The 25,058-nt window shown below is 41.0% G+C and overlaps 1 protein-coding gene across 6 annotated transcripts; it reads left to right on the top strand.

Moving 5' to 3' along the window:
- Positions 1–282: 282 nt before the first annotated feature.
- LOC137604868 (alsin-like) lies at positions 283–22,546 on the top strand. 6 transcript variants are annotated; one of them, XM_068329051.1, is made up of 41 exons: positions 333–491; positions 1,501–1,596; positions 2,178–2,338; positions 2,606–2,830; positions 2,954–3,144; positions 3,544–3,576; positions 3,670–3,870; positions 4,043–4,152; positions 4,250–4,464; positions 4,579–4,666; positions 4,846–5,018; positions 6,396–6,564; positions 7,367–7,463; positions 8,890–8,967; positions 9,160–9,387; positions 10,214–10,385; positions 10,497–10,692; positions 11,251–11,316; positions 11,663–11,822; positions 12,533–12,664; positions 13,252–13,380; positions 13,638–13,661; positions 15,167–15,237; positions 15,504–15,570; positions 15,879–16,057; positions 16,348–16,413; positions 16,782–16,880; positions 17,004–17,168; positions 17,354–17,465; positions 17,983–18,060; positions 18,209–18,345; positions 18,424–18,579; positions 18,672–18,786; positions 19,031–19,188; positions 19,433–19,531; positions 19,857–20,036; positions 20,215–20,260; positions 20,420–20,481; positions 20,918–21,067; positions 21,187–21,283; positions 21,509–22,546. In XM_068329051.1, exons 2-41 carry the CDS (start codon positions 1,577–1,579, stop codon positions 21,545–21,547), a joined length of 4,944 nt encoding a protein of 1,647 aa, XP_068185152.1. In that variant the 5' UTR covers positions 333–491; positions 1,501–1,576; the 3' UTR covers positions 21,548–22,546. The 6 variants fall into 6 exon arrangements, 5 of the variants coding, with proteins under 5 accessions (XP_068185151.1, XP_068185148.1, XP_068185150.1 ...); XM_068329052.1 differs by having other exon boundaries at positions 479–618; XM_068329050.1 differs by lacking the exon at positions 1,501–1,596 and having other exon boundaries at positions 287–491; positions 4,612–4,666.
- The last annotated feature ends 2,512 nt before the right edge of the window (positions 22,547–25,058 follow it).

Here is a 25,058-nt window from a genome sequence, read left to right as displayed (position 1 = left end):
ATTCTAATCTCATACTGAAATTCTAAAAATGAAGTCAAATCGTCATGTAGCCATCATCCTTTTCTGTAATCTGTGAAACTGTGTTGGTAATCTTACTTTTATGCGAAGCTGAATACTAGAATTAACAATAAACAAACAGTACGGGTATTGTACAGTAGCTGTTTTCCGGTTCGTCGTTGTAAACACTGACAGAGTGAGATCTTATATATGTCTGACCGTTTTTCCTATCTTCGAACATACCACAGTCTAGCAACAGGTGTGGCGCCGCAGCCGCGTTTGTCCCTGCCCGGCTGCCATCTGAGCCCTGGCACAGCAAGAACACCACTGTCAGACTAAACTTCTGCTCTCCCAACGCACAACTAATTTGAATAGTAAACCATGTCGTAGCTAAGAGACTCTGCAGCGGCAATTAGACGCAATAAACGGGATATAATGACAGTCGCTTCCGCTCAAATCTCAGCGACCTTCAAACGAGTTCAGACTGGCAGTTGGTAAGTTTAGTTAGCCTCTTTAGCACTTTTAGCATCGGCGTAGCGAACTCGAGCGTATATAATGTACCCTTATTGACGATATACGAAGTTCAGGCCTTGTCTCAAGAGAAAATGAATATTGATATAGGTAAGAATGCATGTTTGATGATACAGTTACAGTTACTACTTTTCAGTGACATATCAGCAGTAATAGCAACATATATGTGTTTATAACTATCTTAAACTTGAAGTGATTACAGTGATTAAGGCCTCTTATTAGCAGCTAAGCATAATGTACTCATTAATGTAAAGCATGGGTAAGAAGTAGGTCTCATTACTAGTAGAAGTGTCTTTACTAGTGCTTTGAGCCTCGTATTACTAGCACTTTATCACATTTAGGAGATTCATGACATTAATGTCACTAATTCAGTAATTATTCAATAAGGAGATGCATTGTGCATGACACAAGTTGAATTTTTGACTATTTTAGGCATAGAAACAATCAAATAGCAGAGATTAGATTAGGATCTTTACTCATAAAAGTGTATTTGTACAGTAGTATTGCAATTTTTACATACGCTGAGAGTGTTTCCTTTATGTTTGACAGTAAATCGGAGGCGTATAGAACTGTCTAATAGTTATACTGGGTTTATTATTATGACATGTCAGCAATACCATAAAAAAACACTCCTTCTCCCAGTGGAAACATAACTATTTCATCCCAGAGGGTAGGAAAACATGACTGAAATGAATGTCGCTCGAGTACCAAATAGTTCTTGAACCTAGAAATACAGTAGTAACTTCATCTTAACTCAATGTTTCTTAGTGAGCATTAAAGACTGTATGTGGTTATAATATCACAATATTCAAAGGTGTTTATTTCCTAGTTTAGTTACATGTATGGGCAAATACAAATTATATAATTAATTGTTGTAATTATTATTTAAGATTTAATAGCAAGAATAACAAGAATTAGAATGCATAACTAGTCAAGTGTCAAAACAACACATCGTATTCTTCCCAATTCCAGTAAACCAGAGTGAAATTATGTCCGAAATATGGAGAAAGATGTCATCATTGTCCCATGGAACTGAGAACCTGAATTGATGGAGAACAGAGAGGAGAGGTAAAGAGGCATGTGGACAAATATACTTTAGGAGAAACTGTTGAATGCTGAATAGAAACTGAAATCATGTTAATTCTAGACGTGATCCAGATAGATCTCTGATCTCAATCTAAACGTTCATTAGCCTTTAGTGACTGTGAGTATCAGTCGTCATGCTGTTTGTTCAGTTCTAGTGATGCAAATTTAATCTTGTTAATGAAATTTTTCTTTTTGATTTTGTTAAAACATTTTCAGTATTGATATACTGTATTATCTCCCCTAATGTGATCCTGTGTGGTCCAGTTTTCATGTTAGGCTTTAGCAAAATCAAAGACACAAAGAGTGTCTGACCAGTGTTGCGCCTCTCTGCTTTCATTTCTGCAGTATTTACACATCCACATCTGTATTGTAGAAACTGCCAATACTAAGTCACTTACAGAGCTTGAAGCATAACCACATGCCAGGGCCTGTGGGTACTGATGTGCTAATCTTTGGAATTCCAGTTCATGTAACTAAACCACAACTAACCAGAACGTTAGAATATCACCAGATTCATGTTACTGGTTTAGTTTAGTCTGTAAGTGACACATTTGCTGTTGCAGTCCTAAAGAGAAGTGGGCTCCCACACCTCCAGAACGAGGTCTGCTCCATATCTGGCAGTGTGTGGGCCCCACTGCACAACTCCACCCAGAGAGAGTTCTCCTGCCCAGGCCTGTTCTCCAGGCTGCCCTAGGAGAACACCATGGACTCCTTCTGACTCAAGGTGACTGTGGTAAATGTGGGCTGTTCTCTGCAAACAGTCTTAAATAGTCATTTTTGTTTGTCCTAAATATTACTAACTTATAAAAGGGTTAAACAAAACAGTTATGACAGCATAAATAATATTCAGAAATATGAACAAAATGAATACAAGAAACCGCACTTCTTATTTTTATGCATTTATGTTTTAATAATGAGTAAATAATAATTTATCTATTAGCTTGGGCTCCATGTCTGGATCAGCTGTTACTCAGTTTATGTCATCCTGCAGGTGGAATAGTGTATTCATTTGGTGAGCTGTTCTGGAGGGACCAGAGGGTCCCGCTGTCTGCACCGGTGTTGGAGGTCAATCTTTTGGGGAAGATGGTAGTCAGTGTGGCTGCAGGCGGCTTTCACTGCGGAGCAGTGACGGAGCAGGGCGCTGTCTATATGTGGGGGGAAAACACTGCAGGACAGTGTGGACTGACTGAGAGAGGCGGCACCACAAGCATCGCAGGTTGGTTAACATGTTCCTCCTGTGCTGTATGTCAGTCCTACAACCTTCATCCATTACTTTATTCCTTTTTTGTTTCTTATTCAGTCCATTTGTAACCATAATATGTAAAATATGCTGTGTCAGTTTCAGAGCCATGTCTGGTCAGCGTCGTGGACAATGATGTCATTCCTCCTGCAGCGGTTCGAGTTGTGGACCTGGCCCTTGGACGGGAGCACAGCCTGGCCCTGTCGGCCCAGAACGAACTATGGGCGTGGGGCAGCGGCTGCCAGCTGGGGTTGGTCACCAGCACCTTCCCCGTTTGGAGACCACAGAAGGTAAATTTGTAATTTCCTGAACTTCAGTTTCAAAATTCAGTCAAATGTCAACAAGTCAAAGTGAAAGTTGTTAACTCAAGCCTATAGTAGATAATGGAACTGTGCTCTATACAGAAATTTTAATGTCTGTATAAGACAGACATTAAAATATTCTCTCTTGTTTAAAAGCGCTCAAAGTTCAAAGCTTTGTAAAAAAAATTGCACCAAAAAAATCCACGAAACAGCAAGGCCAAAAGTGAACAGCAATATAGCGGGGGATTACTGTGTGTATTTTTTGTACCTTCTTATTCTGTCTCACCTTTTGCTGGAGTAACCAGAGTAGAGGTGTTACTACTACATGTGAGAAAAGTGTACATTTAAATTCAGTAATGTTGTGTAATATTTACATCTTTTGCACAGGTGGAACACTTAGCAGGCAGACATGTAATGCAGGTAATTTGTCTTCCTTGTAATCAGATTTGTACAATAATAGGAAAAATACTGTCTCCTGTTTCTAAAAACACCATTTCTATTTATTTTCTATAGGTGGCATGTGGTGCTTATCACAGCCTGGCTCTGGTTCTCAGCTTACCTCCACAGAACAGCAATACACACAATTCCTCTGAAAACATGGAGTGGGGACAGTCACTTCAATACTCAGTGACAGAGAGAGAGGATTCGTTTACAGTTGATGGTGGTCACTACTGTCCTCTTGGGGTGGAGCTGACTGAAGACACAACAGATGAGGTAAATACAAGCAGAATATAAAGTAAGGAAAACAGTGTCTAAACATAGACCTGTGATCTGGTACTTTCAGATCTTTGAGGGAAAGTGGTCTTTGTGCTGCTAGCAAACCATGTTGTTGTTTATTAGCACCTTTTTTAGCACTGGTTGGTTCCTCTCTGCTTTGCATTCCCAGACTTCTCCAAGGAGAAGAGCTCTTGGATGGAGACTCCATTCTGGAGGAAGATCAAGAGGCTGCAGCCCCGGATCTGCAACCGGTTCACTTTCTGAAGAGAACACTAAAGAGTACGGAATTACAAAACTTGTTGATCCATCAAATTTTTGCCTTTAATTGTCTCTTTTTTCTATTTAATTTTTAATCAACTCTATTGCAAATCTTCAGGAAGAATGTTCCTGTTGGACATACTGACCCACTCACTCAGACAGATGGAAGCCCCAGGTCTCACCTGCTGTCTGGCTGGAGATCCAATAAGAAATCTGCTCTTATTCATGAAGTAGAGTTTCAGAATCTACTCCAAAGGCTCTCTAATCATTCATTGGAGATGCAGCCCACCTCTGGTCCTGGAGATACTGACTCACTGAGCAGTTACACTTCAGGTCTGTCATTCATTTATTATTTTAACTTCTTTTATTTGTTTCTATCTTTTCTGCAGATTCTGTTGTGTACTTCAGTCTCTGATGTGTCTGTTTTTATCTCTCACTTGTTCTCAGATGAAAGCTGTGTTTCCTCAACTCCTTCCACAGATCTATTGTCCTCTAGTTATAAGGAAGACTCACCAATTAAGAGTCAAACCAGCAGGTATGAACAAGTTTAGTTGCAAATGAAGCGGTGTTAAATGAGGATGTTAAGTTAGTTAAGAGATGTTTTAGCTCGGATATCAGATGTTTTAATTACCTGTTTTTTTCCTCTCGAGCAGCTCAAATCCACCTCTATTTTTCACTAATCGAACATCCCTTGCTCTTTGGCATTGCTTCCAGGCCCTACTCATCCTCACCAGTGTGTCTGGAAGATATTGGTCTTTATCTTGAGACACAAATTCATACTCTGCAAGGGAAGAAGAGCTCGAGTTTGTCAAATATAAGACAGAAGGGGAAAGCAGCAGGAAGCCGGAGATGCTCCCTCCCTGGAACCCCCACTGGTCGTATGAGTGGTAGGTGAACAATTTTCTGACGATACTGAAAAATTTCTGGGGATTGATTTTCATTCTTTCCAACACTTTCATGAGTCTGTTGACATACACCATATGTGTAGAAAGAAGAAACATAGCATAGTGTAAAGAGGCTCTTTTTTTGTATTCCCAAGACAGTTAAAACATGTGATTTGCTGAAAAAACACAATTTCTAATTCTTGTATTTTTGTTTGTGTTGTCACATGACAAGGGACAAACTTTGAACATGAGGCTGTTACCTTCAGTTCTGTGGCTGCAATTTCAATTTTTAATTCATTAAGAGATCAGTAAATAATGGGTTCCTAAATATCTGTGTTTATCTTTTGAGAGCGGTATTTGTTTTATTGTGATAACCTGATCAATAAATAGTCATTAAGATAAAATCACTTGACATGAAGAATCAGAAAATTTTATAATTAAAATATCAAATCAAACAAATATGTTTCATATTAGCATTTTTTATGGCCCATTTACTCATTTTGAATCTTGACTGTTTAAATATCCAGATCAGAGCGTATGATGTACAGTATATCAGTAGTGTTATATGGGAGTGGTGATTAGCAAATGTAGCAGTAAAACCTCTCATTTTCTGGAATAGCAAAAAACATTAGCTGGATTTGCTTAAGCTTGGTTGAAGACATTTTGCCTCTCATCCAAAAGACTTCTTCCCTTCTGACAACTGAACCAAAGTCAGAACGTGATTTCCCCTGACCTGGATGACAGAACCTACGCAGACTTGTAATTTTCTGTTTTTTTCTTGAGTTTTGTGAGGTCAGAATGAAAGTAAAAGCAAAACACATCCATCAGCAACTTTTCTACTATGTAGCTGGCTTGAAATGTGAACTCATGTTGTTATTATTAGGTTGTGACTTTTCATTGGTGAAGGCTGTAGCCTGAGGCATTAAGTTTTCAGGTAGATAAAGATCTCTTAGGAAATGCCTGGAGGAATTTCCTGAGATGCTTATGCAATGCTTAGTGTGTCTCCCCACATTTCACAATCAGTCACACCCTGACTCAAGTGAAACTTAGGCCTTATTCAGACTAGTCGCCTATATCTGATTTTTAGCCCAACCAGATTGATATCGCATATATCATTTGTAGTCTGAACAGTCCCATATCACATGATATCCGATATTTGCGGGATGGACCGAAACCACATTCAGGAGGTAGTTTCGTGTCGGGTAGGGACAGATGCGTCTTCACTCTGAAAACCTCCAAATACTGTGATCGGTTATGGCAAACCGTGACATCGTATCTGACGGTTTTACTGCTTTAACAACCCTCAGTACTCCAAGGGTCTTCAGATTTAGCAAATTTGTTACCAGGATATTTTCATTAGATAATGTGCTTTTGTGTTAGGGTCTCCATGGCGACAGCGGTCTGGTGCCCGTAGATTATCTTCTGGTGGTCAGAGCCAGGCTGCAGCCGCAGAGGAGGATGGACACAGGCTTCCGTTTCTCAACACAGAAGTTTGGAGCTGGGGTCGGGGGTCAGAGGGGCAACTGGGCCACGGAGATCAGCTCGCCAGGTCAGGAGTCCCTAACACACATGTTAAATACACTCCTGAATGTTTAAATGTATCCTAATACAACAACAGAACTCTGTAACAAAAAATAACGTTAATTATCAAACTGAAAATGTAATTGGCAATACCTAATGTTTGCGTTTTGTTTGTTTGGTTATTCTTCCCTCATTCGTTTTCATTCGTTCACTTTCATGTATCGCCGCTGTATCCGCCGTACCGGGTCACGGGGAGCTGGAGCCTATCCCAGCTGACATAGGGCGTGGGGACACTCCGGGCACGATGCCAGCGCACCGGGGAGCCACATACAAAGACATACATACAAACACACACACACTCACTCACTCCTACGGGCAATTTGGAATGGCCACATGCTTTTGAAGGTGGGAGGAAGCCGGAGAACCCGGAGAGAACCCACGCAGACACGGGGAGAGCATGCGAACTCTGCACAGAGCGGGACTCGAACCCAGACCCGCCGTGTTGTGAGGCGACAGCGCTAACCACTGCGCCACGGTGCTGCCTGTTATTCCTCCCTCAGTTTAGCAAAATTATTTCATATTGTTACAACATTTTGCTCATATTCAAAGTTTCTCTTTCTCTCAGTCACTCACACACACACACACACACACACACACACACACACACACACACACAAGCACAGCTTGGCGATTCGGCTGCATTTTTCATCTTTTTAATCTCAGAAGTGTCTGTCAAAATGTTATATGAGCATAAACCTCACCCGAGTTGCCCACATTGACTGTAGGGTATGTGTGTGTGTGTGTGTGTGTGTGTGTGTTTGTGTGTCCAGACTGCAGCCCCTGTGTATCAAGACTTTGACAGCTGAAGAGGTCATCCAAGTCGCCGCAGGTTCACACCATTCCTTAGCTCTCACTGCTCACTGCCAGGTAACACACACACACACACACACACACACACACACACACACACACACACACACACACAAAGCTTGTTTTATAGGACCTATTCAAGACCATTTTTCTGCCCTAGTAATCTTTATGAAGGTATGAAGATGAAAGGGAAGTCCTTTTTATTCCACCTGTGAACCAGCAGTGGAGGCAGTAACAGTAAATCATTAACCATGTAAGAGAGTCATAGGTGTGCCTCGTCGATAACTTGTCTGTGACTCACCACTGATGGATTGAAAAACAGCTAGCTGGTAGTTAGCTGAGAAAACCAATCCTGAGCTGCTGTCTGCAGTAAATTGGACAAGTGTTGTTATTGCTATGCTGTTCCAAGGTCCTGTTGATTAAGTGTTTTATAATGTGTGTGTCATGTCAGGCTACATGCAGACGCTCTAACCAGATCACTGCCAGCATGCCGTCATCACCAAAGGTGGTGGTTGTGTTGTAGATATGTAGTTTCTCCTTTGTCAGTCATCTTCAGATTACCACCGCTGTATCCGCCGCAGCGGGTCACGGGGAGCTGGAGCCTATCTCAGCGGCATAGGGCGTGAGGCAGGGGACACTCCGGGCACGACGCCAGTGCACCGCGGAACCACACACAAAGACATACAACCATGCACACACACACTCATTCCTATGGGCAATTTGTAACGGCCAATCAACCTGAACTGCATGCTTTTGGAGGTGGGAGGAAGCCGGAGAACCCGGAGAGAACCCACGCAGACACGGGGAGAGCATGCGAACTCCGCACAGAGTGGGACTCGAACCCGGGTCCGCCGTGTTGTGAGGCGACAGCGCTGACCACTGCGCCACCGTGCCGCCCGTTTCTCCTTTGTCTTGCCTTGAATTTATGGATGCAACAATATACAGTAGTACCACTTTATATCATAATCTTGTAAAACAATATAAAATAGAAGAGATAATTTATTGTCCTTATGTATTTTTTTCTTTCAAATTATATGAAAGGATTACTAATTATTACTAATTAATAAAGTCATTAAAATTAGGTCCCATTTTGAGGAAGATGTTTGCCTTTTTCAGGTAAGGCACACACTGTGTCTCTTACCAGATTGCAGTCAGTTGAAACTGACGCTGATTAAAGTGTGGCTGAAGATTTGTGTACAAAATGATTTTAAGAAGGGATCCATAGGGTAAAAGAAAAATGCAGAGCCTCCATGTTTCCAGCACTAAATTTTTGTCATTCTGTAAACATTTATCTGGATTCTTTAAATCCTTTGATTATTTTATGGACTTGTGAAGTCATTTCTCTGAAAATGCACCTTTAAAAATGTCATTCTTAAACTATTTACCCACACAGATGTGGAGCTCTCTCCATCTTTTCTGAGCCTATTTGGCTGGACAGGAGAACATTTACCCTCTCACAAAATCTCTGCCCCATGCTTTGCAGGTGTACTCGTGGGGGAGCAACATGTGTGGACAGCTCGGTCACGTCAACAGCCCTGCAACGGTACCTCAACAGGCAAAGGTGAATTAATTTAGACACCAGCACTCAACTAGCTTACAATACTTCATATTCTTCTTTATCGAAATATGTCCTCTTTCCATGTTCTTCACATAAATCTCAGGTTTAAATTGTACTGAACGATTGCATGATAGGTATGGCTTTGTGAAACATACTGTACATCTTCTGTGGTTTGTCCCTGGTGGGCCCCTGTAGCTCTCTGAAGGTCTGCGGGTTTGGGGTGTGTCGGCCGGTCAGAGCCACTCCGTCTTGGTGGCAGATGGGGACTGTGTCCAGCCGGTCCTGTTGTATTGCGGCCAGCAGCAGGAGTTCGTTTCAGTGCCAGGCGAGAAGTCAACTCAGATTCCAAGGTCAAGCCAGAGGTCACCAAGCAGAGCAGAAAGTTATGCAGTCAGACCCACCCTTCTGCCCTTCTGCATGGAGGTTTGTATGCTCAAAACACAAAGCAGGTACTTTGTAAATGTTTTATTTTGATATGTCAGTATTTAGGTAAATAAAGACGATGTTAAAGGTCCACTAAAGTTCAAACCAATTTTCCATATTGGGTAGAAGGGTGAACATGGCATGGTTGTTGGTGCCAGATGGGACAGTTTTCTGATCTACAGAGATTTTCACACACAACCATCTGAGGGTTTACAGAAGAAGCTCTGAAAGAGGCAGCCCTTGGGATGAAAATGTGTGTTGGAGAATGGTCACACGGCTTTGAGTCTATATAATGGCCATACTTGTTACAACTAAATGTATGCAGAAGAGTGTCTCTGAATGCACAACCTGTCAAAACCTTGAAGCAGAAAGCTGAACAGAAAATACGTAAAATAATGGAGACATCCTGCACAATGTCAGCGGTTCACAGTTCTGGGGCAAAAAAAGGTCCTAATAGTGTGAGCAAGGGTTCACTTAATCAGAATCAGAATCAGAATCAGCTTTATTGGCCATCGTTTGTAAAAAGCAGACGAGGAATTTGTTTCCGGCAGGTGGTGTCTCAAACTGTTCATTCATAAGTTAACTATTCTAAATACTTAAATATTATAAATAACTATACTAAATACAAAATGTAGGAAGCAAAAAGCAGTAGGTGGGGGGGGGGGACACGATGTACAGGTGCTGAGTGCATGTTGCAGGGGTTTGGAGACAAATAGTTAAAATTTATTGTTCAAGTGTCTTATAATTAATAAAGTAGCTGATGACTTTAGGTTTAAGTAAAAGAGAAACATGACAAAACATTCTTCCTTGTGTGTGTGTCTTTTAGATGGGTTACATTAGCAGTGTTTGCAGCGGTGGACAGACCTGTGGGGTGTTGGCAGACCAGAACGTCATGGGCTTCATCTCGGCTCTCCACGAGCTGGCCTCCAGGGAGAGACAGTTCTACTGCTGGACGAACAGCGTCAGGAGGCTCCTCGTCTCACCGCTACGCAACAGAGGTTATTTATATGTGATATGTTGTCATTTTTGACTGTTGATGGTTTGATCATGTTTCTCTTAACAAAAGGTGAAGTGGTGACAAACATAAATAACTCTGCTCTCCTTCACAGAGAAAGTGTGTCCGTCATTAGGCGAGCCGTGCTCTCATCTGTTCCTTACTCTCTGCGAGAGTTTTGTTCGTCTCAGCACGCTAATTGGTCGACACTCTACATCCCTTACTTACTTCCTGCAAAATGCACAGGGCCGTGATGTCACTTCTCTTCCCCTTCTGACGCACATCGTGCACTTTATGGATATTTATAAAGAGTAAGTTATACCCTTTTTTTTTCAGCAAACAAAAAGTATGTCTCATCTTTATTTTTGTGACAACTCATTTTTATTGCATATTTTGTTTGTTTTCAGTCTGTTTTTTTTTTCTTCTCTGTTCTCAGTCGGGAACAGATATTGTTCCTCGTCTTCCCTTGTCATTCACCCCATGCTTTTTTATATTATTTTGTCACGTATCACAATTGAAAGAAAAGATCTAATGTTTGTAATTAATCAGATTTGCTTTGGCAGCTTGGAATTGTTGAAAGCTTTACTGAGTTCCTCCTTCTGTTATTTGTCCAAATTATTAAGTTTTTCCTAATAGTCCCAACTGCCACTACTCTAGTACCGCTCTTTGAGCTTTATCTTTCTAACTCAAAACAGGCAGTTTCAGTTTTTCCAGTAGGAGTAACACTGAAATTTCTTTTAATGTCATCAACATATAAATGGGAATATTCCTATCAAACATGTCAGCATCAGTAAGAATACCAGTTTCTGTGAGAAAGGGATACAATAAAAACTGAATGTCGTCAGTCCTCTCTGTCCGTCTGTCTACAGCTATTGTTCTTCAGTTAGTGACTTCCAGGTGATGAATGGATTCCACTCACTCCAAAAACTCTCGCTGTAAGTTTCCTTTTTGTCCATGCTTTCACTTCAGGTCTACTCATGTACACATAGAGGTTAACTGTAGAGACTGATGTATCACTGCAGCCTCCACCAACAACACCCCTTTTATACTAAATAGAGCCTTGTAAATTGACGCAAATATACATTCAACATTTACAGTGCTCCCCCTTTCAGATGATTCTCATTGTATACTGATGGGAGAAGTTAGCAGATATGTGCTGTGCTGTTACAAATGACATCTCTTCTAATGTATCACTGACACTACCCTGCTAGATTTCCATTTGGACACATTTAGGTTAAAACACTGAGGCTCTCTCTCCTCTCTGTGTCTCTCTGTATCCAGGGAGTGTTTAGGCTCCCAGCAGACCATTCTCTCTCAGCTGAGTGTGTCAGACCAGTCTGTCAACGGTGATGTTGATCTGGTTTCATTATTTTACTGGCCTCTGCAGCAGCTCCACCACTACAATCGAGTCCTACTCAAACTGGAAACCTGTTTTGATGTGGTGAGGATGAGAGTCTGTTTTTTACTTTTTTCTGTATTTTAGAGGTTCCTTCCTTTCGTTCTCTTTCATTCATTCATTCATTCATTCATTCATTCATTCATTCATTCATTCATTCATTCATTCATTCATTTATTTTCCCTACCTGCGTTTTCTGCCGTCGCTGGGTTGCTGGAGTATATTGCAGCCGACAGGGTAGGCGTGATGCAGGCTGCACTCCAGGTGCAACGCCAGTGCACTGCCTAGCCACATGTAGACAGACAAGCACACACACAATCATACCTACTGGCAATTTGAAACTGGCCAATTACCCTGAAGCACATGCTTTTGGAGGTGGGAGGAAGCTGGAAAATTCACGCAGACACGAGGAGAACATGCAAACTCCACACAGAGCAGGACTCGAACCGGGAACTGCCTCGATGTGCGACGACAGCGCTACCCACTGCACCACCGTGCCACCTCACCCTCTTTCACTTTCTCATTTTAACAATTTGTCTATTTCCCACAATTAGCTGAAGGCATTTTAAATTGTTTTTAGCATTGTACAACCTTAAGTGTGAGATTTTGCTTCTATGTACATACAGACTTATTAGTTATAAGGAACAGAGTTAACTTCTTTTTTTAGTTTTTTGTTGTTTCCATTATCAGTTAAGGCTTGCCCTGTGCAATGTTTCCTTTTCATGCTCCAGTTTTTTTTTCATTCTCTCCCTCAGTTAACAACAGAGTATCAGTCCCTCCATCAGGGTTGCACTCAGTATGAGTCCTTGTCTTTGTCCATGCTGAGGAAGAAGAAGGAAGCTGAAGCCACCTTCTTCTTCTGGAAGACCCACTCTGGAAAAATCACTGTGAGTACCAATAAAGGGGAACTGCTCTATGACAGAGTACCCCACCGACAACAGTCACATCTTAAATGTATTGACATTGTTTAGAATTTAAGTTGTGATACTTAATAGTGTTTGTCATTTGTTACCCTGTGATAATTGTGTTAGTACTCACTGGATGCAGGTATTTCTTTCTGCTTGCTGCTTTTAAATGAGGTATTATTCTCCCTTTAGATGTGTTAGGACCTAGAATAATATTGATATTACTCTGCATGAGTGTGTTTTATTTTTACATGAGCCACGGCAATATTCATGACAGTTCATGAGAAATCCCAGTAGTTCTCAAGCTGTCCTCACCGGATATTTAGCTGTCTGTGCCCTCGGTCGGGTTCTCCTTTAGACAGGGAGCTTGAAATAAGTTTATTTTATTGCTCCTTTGATTTGTTAAAAAACATAAAAATTTCAAATATTGAATTTCTTTAGCAAAAAGTTACAAAAGTGCCAAGGTGATCAATTCAAAAGTCAGCATTTCCCTCTACTGAATAGAGGCAGTATTTATGCTGAAACTTTAGATAATTAAATGTACGATTCCTCATTTATTTCTTTTTCAGGAGGTTCTGCGTCTTCCTCAGCGTCGGGTGATCTGTGAGAGCAGCAGCAGATCTTTAACACTGCAGAATGCTGGCCGCTTCTCCAACCATTGGTTTATTCTCTTCAATGATGCACTGGTGCACACACAGGTACATCACACATGTAGACACTCATAGGAGGTATTGATCTATGGTCCTCTCTATAGATTATCTGCAGATTGAGTTTTATTTTTAAACAAGGTTAACTGAGGATATCTTCAGCAGGAAGTGCTGCATGTCAAAGAATAAATGTCAACATCAGACAAAGCTTCTTCTTGATCTGTCTGCTCGTTTGTGTCTTCCTCAACGTTTCTGCCATGTTTTGCAGTTAAAGTTTTAATTCTGCATTGTACTTTCCAATCACTCAGGGTGCCATTCCCTCTCAGAACTTTGTGAGTATATCTGACATCAGTTTTTCCAACTTCGCCACCAAACTTTAACTAATTAATACTGCAGCAGCATGAGCACGCCAGACTAGGCCCACACAGGACTATTCAACAAAACAATTTTAGCACAAGACTTTATATAACGGCTGTCACACTGCTCACAGACCCAATACGATTTGCGGAGGTCTGGAGCTGCGAGTGAAACGGTCTAGTAGCCTTTTGCCAGTCTTGTACGAACATCTGGCTCAAACATATTTAGTCCCAGAATCACATAAATACTCCTTTCAATACTGTTCAGTTTGTAAAAATCCCAGACCTATGACTTCAAGATGTTTCCACCTGTGTTGTTTAACCAAATAAACACTAGACTTAGTAATGTTGCAGCCGTATTGCAGCGCAGATGTCCTTGTGTTAAAATGAATTTTGTGCATACAGTCCTGGTGGCAGACTCTAAGCTTTAACAGCTGAAAACAGGCTGGTGTGGGGATTGGATTTTTAAGATTGGATAGCTTTTTCTCAGAGCCTGTAAAGGTGTGGGTATTTAGGTGCAACTGTATTGAAATCAGGGAAATCAAACATCACTGAAAAACACACTGATAGATCTTTTTAGAGCCTCTTAGTCCAGATAACATCCTGTGTACTGTTGTCGTGTCATCTGCTTTTATCTACCGAACCCCTTATCTTCATCTGTGTGTGATGTAAGGTGTTGCAGATAGTTGGTGAAGCATCTCCTGGTTCTTTCTGTGTGGTTTTGCATTTGTGTCCTATGTGTTGTAGTGGTGTATTGAGTGGTTATGGTGGCTGTAGATCAGTACACAATGACTTGGCTTGGGGACGCGAAGGCGGCTGGTTCAAGCTGGTTCAATTCTGTAGCATGAACTGGTTGTTGTATAACTTCACCTCCTGAGCATTTCTGAGGTACCTTTAAACGAGGCATTGAACCCCACAAGTTGCTCCTGGGGCACTGCTACATGGCTGCCCATCACTATACCATCTCACCTTTACATGCATGTCAACAGGCCCTTGTGTGTGTGTGTGTGTGTGTGTGTGTGTGTGTGTGTGTGTGTGTGTGTGTGTGTGTGTGTGTGTGTGTGTGTGTGTGTGTGTGTGTGTGTGTGTGTGTGTGTGTGTGTGTGTGTGTGTGTGTGTGGAGGGTCAAAGATTTTCCGCATTTAAGATAATAAAGTTGATAAAATAAAGTTACTGAACATGTTTGCATGTCAAACATGATGCATGGGTTTGTGGGTTGGTGTTACACTTTTGGAAAATGCATCCGTCTGTATTCTTCTTATGTACATGCAGTAAAACCAAGATTATGTTGGTGATGTGTTGCACAACTTCCTCTATACAACAGAACAGTAAGAAATGTGTGAAGAGGCAAATGTTTCCTTTAGCATTTGTATGATGTGGATTCATGTGACATAAAGCGATGTTCTCTAACCAGAGGGGCATCACTCTTGAAGAAACGTGGTGATAAAAACTGTGAATTGCTGCTTTGTCTCTGTGTGCAGTTCTCCACACATCACGTCTATCCCCTGACCTGTCTGTGGGTGAAACCAGTCACTGACGACAGCAGCGGACTGTGAGTTTGTGTTTAAGGATCCAAATGTATGAATTCCAAATGACTGAAGGATGAAGTCTAATGAAATGTCATGATTGTGACAAGAAAAAACTCCTCACATGGTGTGATGCCACTTTATATCGGAAAAACACTCTTTAATATTTTCTACAAATCGTTGCTTAAATTTCACAAATTTCTGTGGTGCCTTTTGCTATTTTGGATTTTTAATCAATTGTACTTTACTTTCTTCTCTTAATTGTTGTTGTCTTTGTTTCTTATGTTTCCAGCTATGCCATCAGAGTTACTTGTCCGGAGGAGAGTTTCACTGTGGTTGCCTCGACACCACAAGAGAAGGTACATCAGAATAGTGTTTGTGTCTGAGTGTTGCTAATAATTCTTTGTTAGGAATGAACCCAAAATGATAGATTGTTACTAATTCAATTGTTTTACAAATAGTTACTACTGTTACTCATAACACCTTTTGTAAAATACAGATTTATGAGTCCCTGCCCACCCTCATCTATCAAACTTGATTTTTATGGTACAACACATTCTGATTGGATCAAACATACAAAACGAGTTCAGGTTTCAGCCATTGACAACATCGCTTCCGTGTTTTGCATCTATTCCCCTGAAAAAAATTTTTTTCTTTTACTCCCCAGAACAAGTGGCTCCGGTTTCTTAACCAAGCAGTGGATCAGGAGCTGGGAGGTGGGGGTCAGAGGTCATCACCAGGGTTGACGGCAGTGTCTCGCACAGCCTCCTACGTGTTCACTGCAGAGGGACGGTTTAAAGATGCTCAGTACACCGGTGGCTGGTTCGCAGGACGAGTTCATGGCAGGTGAGAGGCTGTTTGTGTGTTCATGTCTCCATGAAATACTTTACTAAATAATGTTTACACAGAAATATATAAATAGAATATATGTGTAAAATAAGTACGCTGATTTTTCTCAGTCCAACACAAACTCTTAGTCTTGAGATTGGAAAATATCAGTGTATCACAAAACTATCAGGATCAATAGTATAGAATGTGACAAAAACCTAAACCTTGGTTCAAACCTTGGCCTGAAGGCACCTGAAACCAGCAATGAGAAAATAGTTGGATCGTGAACACACCTTTGTTTTTTATAGAGGCACCATGAAGTGGCCCGATGGACGGACCTACAGAGGGAACTTCAAGAATGGATTGGAGGAAGGGTAAATATATTAGCACAGTAGAGCCTGATCATCAGTCATCCAGGTTATGGTTGGTCTCTGTGTTGAATAAAGTTAAGTTAACTTATTGGAAACTGAAGAATCCCCTCAGATGGAAGACAAAACAGCTTAAAGCTTTTCCCACTTGTCCAGATAACTTTACTTTAACTCATTGGCTGACAGCGCTTCGTAAAAATGGCAGCCAGTGAGTTGTCAAATAATGTTGAACTGATGACTCATCTTCAAGGAGACCTGATGTCTGCAGGATCAAAAGAGCGTTGACTTAAAATTTTCTTATTCAGTGGGATAACCTTTGTGCTTTTCTTAAGTTTTTGATTAAGTTTCACAGACTAGATTGTTACTTTTTTCAGATATGGAGAGTGTATAATACCCAACAAAGTGCTGAATAGACCAGACAGCTACCAAGGACACTGGAGAGATGGCAAAATCCAAGGTTTTGGCAAGTACAAGTTAGTATATTGTCTTCTACTCTTTTGTTAAGGTAGAGAAAAGCATTGAACAAATAACACATGTATGTGTGAAGTAATTGAATCCTCAATAGTGTTATTTGTACCTTAATGGACTCATCCTAGGTATGCCAGTGGTGAGGTGTATGAGGGCTGTTTCGCTGACGGGCTTCGCCACGGTTACGGCATGCTGAGCTCTGGGAAGCTGGCGAAGAATTCCCCCAGTGTCTTCGTTGGCCACTGGGTCCACGATAAAAAGACCGGATACGGCGTTTATGATGACATATCCAGGTAGAGCTCCTTTGAGGGTTCTTGTTTTAGCTGGAAAACTGTGGAGAGCTTTATCAGTACTGGGTCATTTGATTATGAAATCAATAAAACGTGTTTTGGAAAGATAATCTGAACAATTAATTTCAGCAGTTAACTGAAACCGAATATTTGTTGTAACCATCACTGCTTCTATGTGTCCCTCCCAGAGGTGAGAAGTACATGGGACAGTGGTTGGACGAACAGCGGCATGGCAACGCTGTAGTGGTCACCCAGTACGGTGTGTATTATGAAGGGACCTTCAGAGACAACAAGATGAGTGTAAGTTTACCCTGAAGTAATCACATTACTCTGAGATGTAGTCTGAGGATCCATTTTTAATATTTGGTAGGTTTTTTATTTCATTTTTTGTAAAAGGTACAGATTTCATATTTGATCAAATTGAAATGACCAAAGTTGTATAAAAGATTCTAACCATGACTGTGTAGTTTCTGTACCTATAACATGAATCAAATTCCTGTACATATTACCATCACGCATCTCTAAGAATGACAGGAAGAAATATGATAAAGAAAATATAAAAACAATGTGTTTTTTAAAATGGTTTTTTTCCTTTTTAACACTTTTTTTCAATACAGCTGTCCTAAACAGGACGTTCTCTTTGTTGAGCTGCAGCAACATCAGAAATCCTTTTATTTCAAAGTCCTTTTGAATGTTAATTAATTTTGACCTTGCTGGAGATGTCAGATATTCATCACGTCTTTAGTGTCACTTGTCTGACCTTCACCACATCAGAGGAAGTGATTTGAGGAGGTTGATCGAGCATGTTTTCTGTCAGGGTCCAGGTCTTGTGGTGTCAGACGATGACACGGCGCTCCATGGGGAGTTTTCTGACGACTGGATCATCAATGGAAAGGTAGAAAGCATCAGTTTGTCCTTTCACCTCTGTGCTCTCCGTGATATCCAGAATCATTGTTTTCTAATGTATACTGTATCTACACACACATTTACTCTGCCTTTTTAATGATTTGAAGGTTATTTAACACGTTCCTTCCCTGCTTCAGGGTGTTTTAGCCCTGTCGAATGGTGACTACCTGGAGGGTCTGTTCAGTGGGGAGTGGACCACAGGACTGAAGGTGGTTGGAACATACACCAAACCGGTCGGGGATGAACCAGAGATCAGAGACAGGAACATCCTCCTGTAAGTATTCCTGTATCTCTACCGATGCTGCCGGACCGTCATGTACGACTCATTCTGTTTGAACTTGTGCGTCTGCAGGAGGTTGGGTCAGTACCGGGTGCCCACAGACCAGAAGTGGGTGTGTGTGTTTGATGAGTGTTGGACTCGACTGGGCTGCGACGCTACCAGGATCGGAGACAGGAGCACAGCCTGGGAGAACATAGCAGTCACCATATCGACCGCACGGCAACACAGGTGGGCACAGCGATACTCACAGGCAAACCAAAGCGATGCCGTTCCTGTGTTGAAGCTGCATGCGTGAATTTAACATTTGTTTGTGTTTGTAGCTCAGACCTCAGTAGGTCTCAGATCAAAGTGCTGGAGTGTTTGGAGTTTATTCCTCAGCATGCAAATCCAGTCACCACTGCTAACTATGACAACATTCGAAGATACCTCACCAAGGCACGTCATGTCAGACTTCATAGTAATCCATGTCAGATGAGTAACTAAATAGAATGTGTATGACACTTTGTTTGGTGATGAAAAACGACTAACTGGGAATGAGGGAAGGTCACACAGAATATGGTCCTTAAACGGTTCTTCTGTTAATCCTTTGTGTGTGTGTGTGTGTGTGTGTGTGTGTGTGTGTGTGTGTGTGTGTGTGTGTGTGTGCGTGCGCGTGCGCGTGCGCGTGTGCGTGTGTCAGGCTTGTGAGACACCCGTCCACCCTCTGGGCTGGCTGGTGGAGACGCTGGTGACCGTCTACAGGATGACTTACGTAGGTGTGGGATCCAACCGCAGGCTGCTGAGGCAGGCTGTCCAGGAGGTTCAGGCCTACCTCACACAGTTCTACAGCATCATCCGGTAGGTTCAACAAAACAAATTAAGTATCTTCCTTCTCTTCTAGATTTTACGTTCACGTTAAGTTTTGTGAAAACTCGAATTGGTTTGGTTTGGTTGTTACCGAGAACTTTTCAAATGCTCCTTTCTTTTTTCACGTTTAATTAATGACAGCAGTCTTACAGCTACGCAACTAGACATACACAATTAAATAATAAGATTCGGTGCAGATGAAAATTTGCTCAGTACAATTAATTTTTGTTGCCAGGTTTCTGTTTCCAGGGTTACCTGAAGATGGTGGCATGATCCCAGACCCACCAAGCTCTCCATCTAAATGCAGACACGACTCTAACACTTCAGAGCAAAGGTGTCACACACACACAAGCACGCATGCATGCAAGCACACACACACACACACACACACACACACACACACACACACACACACACACACTTCTAGTTTCAGCTGCTGGATTTAATTTCAGTTTCTTAATAGGTGATTTCACAGAACAGCTGGCTGAACTGGTGACTGACATCCTTCGCATCGTCCTGACAAATCACAGACGCTGTTCACTAACTATTATTGTAACAGCAGCTATTTTGAAATAAACAGGAAGTCTGGTTTCCTTTTGCATCGTGGAGAAAACGCCAGTTTAAAGTGTGTCTCATCTCTTCCCCGTTGTCGTTTGCAGTGTGATGGTGTTGAGCTGCTCCTCTCTGCTCCTCCCACTGGTGCTGCCTCGACTCTACCCTCCTCTCTTCACCCTGTACTGCCTGCAGGAGGAGCAGCTGGAGGCGCAGTACTGGGACCGCATCATCCGACTGAACAAACAGCCCGACCAGTCTCTGCTCCACTTCCTGGGGGTGCAGGAGTGAGTGTGTGCATTCAACTCACATACACACACACAGTTTGTGTGTAGTTCTGGTTGTTTTGATTTAATTACATCAGTGTTTGGCCATCTTTAGTGCAGCTTTACTTCTGAATCATGTGTGTTACGAATAACCTGAGCAGGTATTCCTGTGACACTTCTTTCTGCTTTTCTGCTGCAGGAAGTTCTGGCCTGTATGGATGTCCATCCTGGGAGAGAAAAAGCAGGTCAGATCCTAGATGTACTGATTTCTACTAAAGCACCTTTTCCCAATTTCCATCCACCCCTTCATCTATGGAACACATTATTTATCACCTGTGATTCCAGCTTAAAGCTCCATTATGCTGCTTCTTCTTTACTGTTGTCCTGTAACTCTTTTCCCACAGATTGTTTCTAGCAGTAAAGACGCCTGCTTTGTGTCGGCTGTGGAGACACTTCAACAAATCAGGTAGTTGTGTTGTGACCTGACTTAACATAGTTTTGATAATGTGAATAGATGTGTAAAGCCTTGATGTTTTGATAAGCAGGAATCTCATCCAGATTTTTGATCTGTTGTTGAGATCAAACACAAACCAAGGCGGTAGATTTGTGCCCTAATCACCTGGCCCCAGGTCAAATACCACTCCTGTGGTGATAATATTGGAATTGGTTTGAGCTGAGTTTTGATTTTTGGTAGAGAGCTTAGCTTTATTCAGGCTGGTTGCTATTTTTATGCATTGGTTTTTGTCAACATATTATAATTAGATTAATTTGAAACTCATTCTTTCATTGTTTGATTTGTTAATTTCAAAATATTTCAAAATCCAAGCACTAATGAAGACATTTCAGATGCTGAAAGTCCATTTATTGTGTGTATACCTGAAAGTGTGTGTGTCTTCATTCAGCACCACCTTCACCCCTTCAGACAAACTCATTGTCATCCAGAAGACATTTGAGGAGCTGACACAGGAAGTCAAACCTATGCTAGATGGCAACTTCCTTTGGTGCATGGATGACCTGCTTCCTCTCTTTCTCTACGTGGTTATCAGAGCAAGGCGCGTTGTCTCACACACACACACACACACACACACACACACACACACACACACACACACACACTAGATCTCAGAAAATGGAGTGGGTGAGCTGACTACTTTGCTGCTCTTCTCCACAGGATCAGGAACCTGGGAGCTGAGGTCAGTATGATAGAAGACTTAATGGATCCCAATGTTCAACACGGGGAGCTGGGACTGATGTTCACCACGCTGAAGGTGGGATTCCCCCCCAACACACACACACACACACAGATACTACCTTTACACATAATACTCTGACCCGTAGTTGTTACTTACTCATTGCACATAGATCAAACACACAAAATTTAAATTATGGGTGATAAATAAATCTTAAGTGATATTCAGAGGATTATGGAGTCTTCTTAGTTGATATAATATTCATTATCATCCTTTAACCAAAACTTAATGACTGTCCTGCAGGCCAGCTACATCCACATCCAACAGGAGTCAACCACATAAGCGCGGACAGGAAGTCCCTACACAGCCAATAAAAAGATCACACCAAGGAGCCGTCAGAATCAAACCAGTCCAGACTGCTGCCCTCTACTGGAGGCCGTTGGACCTGCACTGAGGCGACAGACGGAGGAGAGCGTTACTCCTTCACTCTGTCATCAGGATAACAATTAGAACCTCATTCACACATCACTGTAAAATGATACAGCACACCAAAGGTTGTTTTTTTTCACAGCGAAGCAGCTCTTCACCCTCTTCTGGACATTTTAGAGACCTGCGTTACTTCCAAAACAGTATTTGGTCGTCAATGTTAACAGATAAAAGTTTGTGGTGATCCATAAACTCTTTTTCTTTTTTAGAATCATCACAAGAGTATCACTCGTCGTGGCTTCAATGTATTTTCTTACCAGTTTTGTTTCATCTACTCTCTATCGGGATTTGTAAGGGTTACTAAAGTTACTAACTACTAAAAGTAAAATTGTGTTAATGTTTCATGAAAACATTTCTTAAAGAGAACTTCTGTGTTTTAAAGTCTGTAAATTATATATTTCTATATATTACACTTCACAGAATTTTAATATGATGACACCAGAGTATATGCATCTTTGGAAAAAAGGTAATGAAACCATTTGTGCAGCTATCCATCAAACCTATAGGAAAGAAAAGGGAAGACTTCATTTTTGATAACACAATATGTTCCCTGACGGAACCTCCTTAAGGGATAAATAAAGTTATACTCTACTCTCTACTCTCTAAACATGAATTATGTGCAAATTGTCATATTTTGATCAAAATCCACCACGTCACACTAATTCAAGACACATAAAAATTGTTCAAATGTTTTTATTTATTGTCACTTGTACCACAAACTCAACCTGTGTATTTGTTAACATCTTGATATTTATAACTAACGTGTCACCAGTTTTCTATTTTAATTAAAGTAATTAATGAGAAGCCCCATTCAGTCCTCCGGGGAGGAGAGCTTCTCCACCCATAAATATCTGCCAGCACCTTTTTTCTTCTCATTTGTCTTTCTTGTAGCACTTTTTAAGAGATTCTTTGAACATTACAGCTATAAAAACGAGGTTACCACGACTTGATGTGGTAAAGTTTAGGTAACTGCACAAAGTGGACACAAGAGGGAAACCTTTGCTTCTTGTAGTTTTGAAAGTGGCTCTACCGTCAGTAGCATAGATCTGGTGGAACACCATTAATCTGACTCCAGATAAATCAACACCCTAAAAGACACTAAAAAACTGCAACGGGCTTCAGAGCAACTTCTTCTCACTTCACGTTATTTTATCGATGCTCATTGAGTTCAGTTCTTAGTACTTTGTTATCAACTGAGCAGGCTCCACAATATTTTACATAATTTATAAATACGTATACTATAGTCTTAATCCTTATCCAAAAGACAGTAATTAACTCAATTTCTGAAAAGCTATTCCTATCACAGCTGCCTGACTGCAGACAGTTTGCAACCGTGACTGAAATACCACACAAGCAACATAGCAAACTGATGCCAGAGCTAAAAACATGAATAAAAGAACAGAGATTCAGTTTTACCACACAAAGATTCTCTAGAATGGTTAGTCATACTTATTCCTGAATTTATTATACATATTTTTACACTTCAGACAAGAAATATGTGAGGGTATACACGGTTTAGCTGTCTTACAGCATACCTTACATACTGTAGATTCCTGTTTCACCAACCTTTTTGCATAATAAATAAGGAGGTGGGATTTTTAGGATTACAGATATACAGGACACTTGTACAGGCTGAAAGATGATTTTAAGATGACATTATATTGGTATATAGCTATGCAGACATTGAACGGGGTCGTGTGAGGTCCACACATTGTCTGAGGACAGCACTGTCCCGTACACGGTGTCTTTATCTTTCCAGTCTCAGTGACATCAATGTGAACCTCAGAGATAGCAGCTGTTTGATCCGGGGTGTTTAAAAAATATCAAAACTGCTGGCTTTTGTTTTGGAAAGTCAGTAGATAGAAAAAACAGCATGGAAGCACACCGGTGAACAACCTGAACAAGAGAAGGTAAAATGACAGCAAAACAGACAATCACCTCATCTGCATAAGTTAGCATGAGTTACAAATAACAATTAAAATTACACTTGTGCTATCTAGTTAAGCTCAGGTGGGGAGGTGTAAAGCTACAAGGAAGTGGAAACTTTAGAGGATGTAAAAGAAAATGTAAAGTTGCAGCGAATGACACAAAAACCACCCAGAAACTCTGGATTAATGAAGGATATTCACCAACACAACATTCTGTTGGACTCGGTATCAACCAAACACTAAGAAGACGTAATGCATACTAAAGGTATCTATGCATTTATCAGGATTTGTAATTTGAAATATTTACTGTCATCCTTTGGATGAGTGGAAGAATGTAGATAATAACAGTAGATCCTATATGTGTGTTCTTCATAATGGGTGAAGTTCAGATGTTGAGCTTTGTGCATTATCTGAAACAGAAGAGATGGTCTTAATTCTTCTGCTTCTGGGAAATTGCTGCAGAAAACATATGAAATATCCCCCTCATTAATGCAGTTTCATTTCCACCCAAATCTCATCAGCTGTTAAATTACAATTTTTCAGACCTTTCAGATTTGCTGTTTAAATAGATCCATGGTTTGGTTTGCTTCAGCCCACTGCTGAGCATTTGTTCTCAGAAAAGACACACCAAATTAATCCATTTCTGAGGACATTTCAGGTTGATTTAATTAATGTTTAAGAATTATTTAAGAATTGTTTTGTTATTGATATCATTCCTGTTTCGTACATTTCATTTCAACTTTACCTGTGACAATGTTCTGACATTCAGAATTCCTGGGTGAAGAGACACCGCTGCAGTAGAAACATTCTGGAGAATATTGAATAGCATTTGAGATCTGGGTTAGGGTTAGGGTTAAATGTCATTCAAAAGTTGTTCACAATTGTCTGCAGAGCTAAAGTTAGATTTCTATCATGACTTATCTCATATATACACAAATAAATGCAGACTGTTTTAGTCACAACTGGATGGTGTTTGCTGTTGGAACACTTTGTGCAACTTATTCCATGTGGGTGGAAACAGTCCCTGTCTCGGCATCCAAGATTAGTTTGCACTGCAAACTTTCCTCACAGCAAAGTGACTGGAAGCCGTCAACCTTCACCAAGATGCTATCAGCTGTGCGGTCAGTGAGCACCTGAATCCGAAAAGGATGTTTCGTGCAAGACCGTCTACTTTTTCCGTTCACCTGCAGTGGCATCTTGTTGATTTCACTTTCAACCTTTGTGCACTTGAACTGAAACTGGACTACCATTTACCAGGTGTAATAAATCTGTTATACTGAGTCCAAGCCTGCTTCATACAATATAGTAAATTATCTAAAAGGTGCAGTTGGTTGATTGGTTGACATAGAATATTATAATTTTCATTCGTAGTGTTCTATCAAATGGGAAATTTACGCTTAAAATGCAGTTTAACTTTACAAAAATGTAGATTCTACCCA

This window comes from Antennarius striatus, chromosome 12 (genome assembly GCF_040054535.1).
Source record: "Antennarius striatus isolate MH-2024 chromosome 12, ASM4005453v1, whole genome shotgun sequence".
In the NCBI taxonomy this organism is placed as follows: domain Eukaryota; kingdom Metazoa; phylum Chordata; class Actinopteri; order Lophiiformes; family Antennariidae; genus Antennarius; species Antennarius striatus.
This window is presented reverse-complemented; position numbering and strand designations above follow the sequence as displayed.

Excerpts from the sequence above, each read along its gene's own strand:
- LOC137604868 (XM_068329047.1), top strand. The coding sequence starts at position 433 with ATGACAGTCGCTTCCGCTCAAATCTCAGCGACCTTCAAACGAGTTCAG. Across the intron at positions 3,871-4,042 it reads CTGAAGACACAACAGATGAG|ACTTCTCCAAGGAGAAGAGC; the intron begins GTAAATACAAGC and ends TTGCATTCCCAG. Across the intron at positions 21,068-21,186 it reads TACGTGGTTATCAGAGCAAG|GATCAGGAACCTGGGAGCTG; the intron begins GCGCGTTGTCTC and ends TCTTCTCCACAG.